This window comes from Numida meleagris, chromosome 3 (assembly GCF_002078875.1).
Source record: "Numida meleagris isolate 19003 breed g44 Domestic line chromosome 3, NumMel1.0, whole genome shotgun sequence".
Taxonomy (NCBI): Eukaryota; Metazoa; Chordata; class Aves; order Galliformes; family Numididae; genus Numida; species Numida meleagris.
Window position 1 is genome coordinate 4,224,154 of NC_034411.1, and position 7,192 is coordinate 4,231,345.

Genomic DNA, 7,192 nt, shown 5'->3' on the forward strand with positions numbered 1-7,192 from the left:
GATGTCTTCATGTTTGTTTCTCCATTTCTTACTGCTCTTTCAGAGTAGGTCAATAACTTCAACTGAAGAATAACAAAAGTTGCTGTTATTTCACCTTCAAAAATCAGGCCTGTGTATTTTTCCACATAAAACCATGGGATTCTGTGGACTGAAGTGAGGAAGATGGCGTAATCAAGAAGGAAGGATTAATTTCTTTGTTTTCAGTTGTTTATGGTTCACAACACAAAGTTTCTAGTGACAACCATCAATTACTTATGACATAATTAAGCGCTTGAGAAGTGAAGATGTGGGGTAATCTGAAGGTAATGAAACCTTTCAGCTCAGGCTTCTTCTGCTTTATCAGTGTCCATATAAAGAACTGTAGATCAACGCTGAACAGGAAGGAACTGAGAAAAGCAGCAGTCTTGTGTAATTTGCCTCTTAAGAGGAGACCTAATCAACAGAAATACCAAACTACGGCCAGTTCACAAAGCTAGTCCATCTTACCCGGATCTGTTCTTTATTGTGCTTACCTGCTTTTAAGGTGGAGTCTCAACCTACTTCAGTCTGATGTTCTTTCTCACAAAATGCTACATCATAGGGAAATCCATTTTCTTGGATCTCTGCTGGATGGCTAAATCACAGAAGATTCTTTGGGCAGGATCTTGTATTCTGTCTACCCTTCCCTTCCTCGGCAAGTCAACTTCAGCCAACCTAATTGTACAGCTGGATCCCACGCGGGGTCTGGGAAGATGCAGGGGGTAGGGGAAGAGCCAGCACTGAAGTTGTGCAGTGCTTCTGTTGTCTCTTTCAAAAGAGAGCTTCTTCTGCCTACTCAGAATGTCACTTTGCCATTTTCTTTCTCAGCATCCTACAGTCCTTGAAATAAAGCACCTTTCCTATGACAAAAGCTTAATGTGACTTCAGCTCAACTAATTCTTCTCCCATCAAACCAAGATGCACTCACTGCGCTTCTGTGCTGCAGCCTTGTGAGCCTTGAAAACCTTCGTTCTCCATTCCTCAAAGGGATGAGAAAGCAAAAATCCCATATGCTGATGATTAAACACAACTTTCCAATACTGCATAAATAATTTAAACAGTATGAGTTATGGGCGTTTCTGCAACCTTTGGCATATCCGTGGAGCAATCCTACCTGCATGAATGCACGTGCATTTAAAAACAAACCTTCTGTATGTTAAGTACATTAGAAATTAAAACTGAAGTGTGCAGGGCTGCTTTTTTTTTCCCTCCCTACTTCTTCCAGTTGGATAATAAACCAAAAAGTTGTTCTATTCACTCAGATTCAGTACCAGTGGTTTAAATGCTGCTGGAAGGCTTCAGTGTTTCAGTCTACAAACTATCCAAAAATCTTTGATAAAAATAGGAATGCGCTTTTGGAACTTAAGTCATATGAACGTACTTCTTAATTTTTAGCAGCTTGTTTTTGTGGAATGCAAACTTTTGCCATAGCGATTTGGCATGCTTAATTTATTTAGCATGCAGACATAGGTAAAAGCTTGCTCAACGAGTAGGTCTTTCTCACTTTCCCAGTTTGCTTTAGATGGTCTTCAATTCTAGTTAATTTCATTTTTACTAAAATGGCATGATGTGTTATGTCAGACTTGTGGGATTATGTCAATTTCAATAGCGAAATGCCGCAGAGTATATTTATTCTTTCTGCAGCATCCCTTTGTGCCTTATTTGGAAAAAGAAAACACCATCCTACAAAATTTGTCACATCAGACTCAGACACTGGTGAACTCAGTGAAGATGTCCTACATGAGGCTGGATTACCTTGTGCATGCTACAGCATCAAAGTGCACAGAGATGCTTCTCATGTAGTAGCTTGTGGACCAAGACCATGGTTTTCTTAAAATTAGCTGGGGCTTTTTTTCTGCTTCTGACTAACATATCGCGTGAAGTTTCTGTTTTCTTATAGTGATCCAGCAGTGGCATCAGCAGCATGTCTTGAGTATGCTGTCTCAGATATTTATTTTGCTTTTCAGCGTTTTGTTTCCTGTTAAAGCCTAATGTGAAATCCTGTTAAAATCGCCGGGACTTTCCGTGTGTCTTTAGGGCTGTATCTGTTCACTCTTAATTGCAGAGCTAGAATGCAAAGCAAGGAAAGGGGGATGTTGGCTTGCTGAGTTTCAGTTATGCCCACTGCAGATTTGCCAGTTTCACCACCAACACTGCAATTCGCAAGGTGGTCAGAATTTACAGGAACAAGTGGTATGTGTTTCACAACTAGAACACAAAGATGCTTGGTGTTCATTGCTGACTCTTGAATTTTCAGAGGATGTTTTGTTTTATTTTGTGTTTTTTTCCTGACATCTGTTTTCTCATTCAACAGAACTACCTTCGAGTTGCATTCCAGGACGTTAACAGTGGATGTACAGGGAAGACCTTACTAGTAAGACCATATATCACTACAGAAGATGTATGCCAGCTATGCGCTGAGAAGTTTAAAGTGGACAACCCAAAAGAATATAGCCTCTTTCTATTTGTTGATGACACCTGGCAGCAACTAACAGAAGATACCTACCCACAGAAAATTAAGGCTGAATTGCACAGCCGTCCGCAACCCCAGGTCTTTCACTTTGTCTACAAGCGCATTAACAGTGATCCTTACAGTGCCATTTTTCAAAACAATGACTCTGCCTCTTAAAGCCAGCAACTTACGGTTTAACTTCTGTTTGCTTAACTGTTGAAAATAACCTTGTTAGCTCCCTGCCTTAGGAGCTGAAACAGTCTATGCAGGCTTTAAACCACAAATGCCTAGCAAAATGTGTGCAGACACATCTAGTGTTGCTTAGAAAAAAACAATAATACATGTAAACCATGCATATGGCTCATTGTGCAGAATATTCCACCAGAGTGTTTGAGTAAGCAGCCCGTGAAGCTGAATTTCTTGTACCACAGACTTGCTTGAAATGAAACATATTATACTGTGGCCCTCTGCAGTTCTTTTTGCTGTAGTGTGCCAAAATCTATTTTCTTACACTCATCCTTTAGCCAAATGTCACTTTGATTTAAATATACGTATGTTAGATAAATACTTCAGTAAACTCTCTAGTGTGTGCTCAGTTTCACCAACGTGAGTTGGACAAGACTGTCCGATGCAGGGCATCAGTTAGCTCATTACCTGGATGATTGCATCCTTTTCTAATTTTTTTTTATTACAGAAAAGCTCCATGTTTTTATATATATTTCCTAGAAAATTTATAGCAGTTGCAGGTAAACTGTCAGGGTTGTTTTTTTTAAAATATTTTTTTAACTATAAAATATTCTATAATTATGCATGTGATTTTAACACTTAATATACAAGAATAAATCTCTTGCTGGTTTTAGAGTATTGCATTAAAAGTCTCCTTGGTTTCTCTTCTTTTCCTGTTACAGGAGAATTTATGACATTTCTGTTATGTGTAAGAAGATTGTAACACTGGCACTGGTGATTTCAGTGCCTTTATCAGAACTTTAGGTACTGTTATCTGGATTATTGTTTATATGCGTTGTTTTAGATAAAACTAGGTGGTTGGAAGGGGAAGTTGAAAGAAGAGGATGTAGAGAAGGGGCAGAGAAAGAATTTAGGAACCGAATTCAGGATTAAAATGCGTTAGTCTGCTGGTTCAGGCTCCTTGCAGAAAATGAACAAAGAAGGTTGGCAAGGATCTTACATGTAAACTTTATTGTAGATTTGCAGAGGGATTTGACAGCACCTATCCCGGATACTACTGGTGTTAGCAGAGGATTTGATGTATCAGTAAGGTGAATGAGAACACTAACCATTTTGTATAGTCTGTCAGCACCATCAAAATGTGTTTTGGACTGAAGAGCATGTTGTAGCATTTCATGACTCTTAAGTTACTCGGTAGGTGACATGTGAAGGTCAGAGTCCTACGTATACAAAGATAAAATGGTATTGAATATGTGTGTTCTGTAGACTTGTGTAAGATAGATGGTGCTGTGGGTGATGCTGTGGGTCCTACTGAAGTCAGGTAGGGCTGTTTTTGTGTTGTTGTTTTTCTTTTTTTTTTTAGAGAGACATGGGGTTCTCTCCAGGTCCGTTGTGGGCAGGTGATTGCAGAAATACATCACGAGCAACACGTGTATTGTACATACAAAGATCTGTAGCATTTGTAATGTTAGTTTGCCATGTATTTGAAACCCCTGGCACATGTTTGTATTTCATTTTGTAAAAGGCAAATGGTGAATTTTGCACATAATACATTGTAATACTGAATATAATTTCAGATGTTGTGTGCTGTGATTTTTATAATTTGTTTTCATTTTTAGAAATGGTTTGCACTTTTGAATGTTTTGTGTTGTGCTGTTGCTCCTTTTCAAAGCCTTGGCCAAGGAAGGATACAATAAGTAAACACTGTGCTCCATAATATAGTTTGTGAGAATCTCAGTGCGTGAAGTAATCTTGCTTAAGACTGAAGCAGAAAAATAATTGTGATGTTAGTTAGCAGCAGCAATACTCTCAAGGCTTGACATCAGTTAACTGATTCTTCCTCCTTTTTCAATACAATATTAACTGCTGTATCACCATTGTGTTAATATACAGACTAAGTAACATGCATAGGAGGAGATTTGAAGCTGGTGCTTCCAAGATTGAGCCAGTCATCCTGTGTGGCATGCTTGACTTGAAGTGTGCAGACAGTTTGACCACTGAACCATTTGTTGCAAAGTTAAGACTGACATTCACTGCTGAATAAAACTTTTCTATTTCCATTTGATGGCAGCTCTGTTAGGGGAAGGAAGGATGGGGGCAGAGATGGAAAGTATTGAGAAACTCGGAGTTTGAGGCATGAAACTAAGGAAAGCAAAGAGTGCAAAAATGGAAACGCGTGCTCAAACCACCTCAAGATGATTCCACTGTCTCATCTTATGCAATTGTGTCTTTTGAACAGTAGAACATTTTATTCACTTTGCTGTGCAAAACGCTTCTCACTTCTTGTAATTCCAGGAAACAGATGAGACCAAAACTCTGGAAGGATTTTGGACTTGTAAAAATAAGCTTTTCCATCTCCTCTCAGAGTTGGATATTCTGAGCAAGAAGAAGCTTTTGAGTGTTCGGTTTTTATTTTTTGCTGCTGCTTATCTGTCATAGGGAGGTAATGGAAAAGGCAAAAGAAATAACAAATCACTAAATTCTGCTAGTTAAGAGCCTTAACAGAAAAGCTAACACTCTGTTAGGACATTAGATGTGAATTCACATAAGGTATATATTGAAAAATGATAAAATGCTACCTGCAGCAGCCTAAGTCCAATCTGACTTGCTATTGCTTCCCCATGTTCTTTTCTTTCTTCTTAATCCTGAAAGCTGTAATCTTCTATAGGCCTCAGCCTTCCGTGCCAGTTGCATGGCACATGCATTGTTCCAGCATTACGTACCAGTTTGAGGGCATGGGGTGAGAAGTGTGGACGTTTGCTGTGAGCTAATGCTGAACAAGCTAAAAGCTCGTTCTGCTTTGCAGAACCCAAAACAACACTCACTTTCTGTGGTAGGTAGATGTTAATGTCCGAGCTGGTTCTCTTAGTGTTTGGCAGCTCTATCCACTGTATTTGAAAATTTGCAGGTAATATGTTGACTGAAAATGGAGTTGCAAATGTACCAAAAAAAGTGGTATTTTTTTGCAATCTTGAAACCTGTTCTCAAGTACCTTTGTCAAAAGGGAAAGCACGGCTGCATATTTTTTGTTGTTCACAGGACTGTGCTTAGCCAGCATATCGAAATGCACAGTTATCTGCCATCACTTGATTTAGCACTGCACTGCGCTCTCCCAATGCACTAGTTTCAGCTCACACAGTGCCCATCACACACCAGTGTGTAGTTGTTGCTGAGCAATGGGTGCGTGCCTGGGGCCGGGCTGGGCTGCTCGGTGGGCAGAGCTGCCACCGTGATGTCATGGGACAGGGGGGTGGCCACAGGATGGGCTGGGCTGGGCCATGGGTTGAACTTGTCTATGTAATTGATAAAGATGTTAAAGAGTGTTGGTCCTAAGAGAGAGCCCTAGAGGACATCACTTGTCACCAGCCTCCACCTGGACATAGAGCTGTTGACCACAACCCTCTGGCTGCGACCATCCAGCCAATTCCTTATCTGTCAAATAGTCCATGCTTCATACCTATCTCTCTCTCCAGTTTAGAGGTAAAGATGTGGTGTGGATCCATGTCAAAGGCCTTCTACAAGTCCAGGTAGATGACATCAGTTGCCTTTCCTTTGTCCACCAATGCAGTCACACTACCATAGGCCACCAGGCTGGTGAGGCACATCTGCCTCTGGTGAAGCTGTACTGTCTGTTTTGGATCACCTCATCTCAGATGTGCCTTAACATGTCTTCCAAGAGAATCTGTTCCATGATCCTCCCGGGTACAGAGGCTAGTAATTCCACAGATCCTCCTTTCTCCCTTTACTAAAAATAGGAATGTTGTTTGCCTTTTCCCAGTCACAGGGACTTCATGAGACAGCCACAATTTCTCAAATATGATGGCGAACAGCTTGGCAACCGCATCAGCCAGTTCCCTTGGGACCCTGGGATGTATGTCATCCAGCCCCATGAACTTGTACACCTTCAGTCTCATGAGGCAGTCTCAGACTTGCTCTTCTCTTACTTGCTTTTTGTTATGGTGGTGGGGTGTTTTGTTGTTGTTCTTTTTCTCTAGAGAGTGGGTTTTTCATTGATCTCTTTGTGTGACTATCAAATCAGGTTGTGGTAAGTACAAGAAAGCAAATGGGCTACAGTGTGTACTGGAGTTCAGCTAGAGTACTATGCTAGCAATGGAGAGACAGATGAAGATGCTTATAATAAGTCCTTGTTCTGCGTCAAGTTGAATGGAAACATTCTGACGCTGAGCATCCCAGAGTTCTTTGTATGATTTTTTCAGTGCAAAAAAAGTTCAGATGGATGTTGATGAATGAGATTGTTTTTTTTTTTTTACTCCTTCATGTAGCTTTTCTTACTGAAAATAACATCAGTTACAAAACTTAATTGTTCAGTTTAAACATCTTGTTGTATCTGTGGCAAACTGCCAGATAGGAGTAAATTAGCAAGTACAAAGATGTTTTCTTCTTTAAGATTAAGTAACATGCAGTTACTTATCTAATTTTTCCTTCCAAAGAATGCTCCTGCCAAGCACCTGAGCTTTTAGCTAATGTCACTGGGATTACTGTGCTTTCTTCTTTCTTCCCACTCCCTCCCTTTTT

The 7,192-nt window shown here is 40.2% G+C and overlaps 1 protein-coding gene across 7 annotated transcripts in view; it reads left to right on the forward strand.

Annotated features, from left to right (window-relative positions):
• Positions 1-4,232, forward strand: part of RIN2 (Ras and Rab interactor 2) — a 37,600-nt gene extending 33,368 nt beyond the window's left edge. For 5 of the 7 annotated variants that reach the window (XM_021390635.1, XM_021390640.1, XM_021390636.1 and 2 more), the window contains one exon: positions 2,333-4,232. In XM_021390635.1, the coding sequence (XP_021246310.1) occupies positions 2,333-2,647 (315 nt within the window). In that variant the 3' untranslated portion in view covers positions 2,648-4,232. Of the gene's footprint in view, positions 1-43 lie in introns of all 7 variants that reach the window. The other 2 variants (XR_002436629.1, XM_021390641.1) reach the window with 2 other exon arrangements.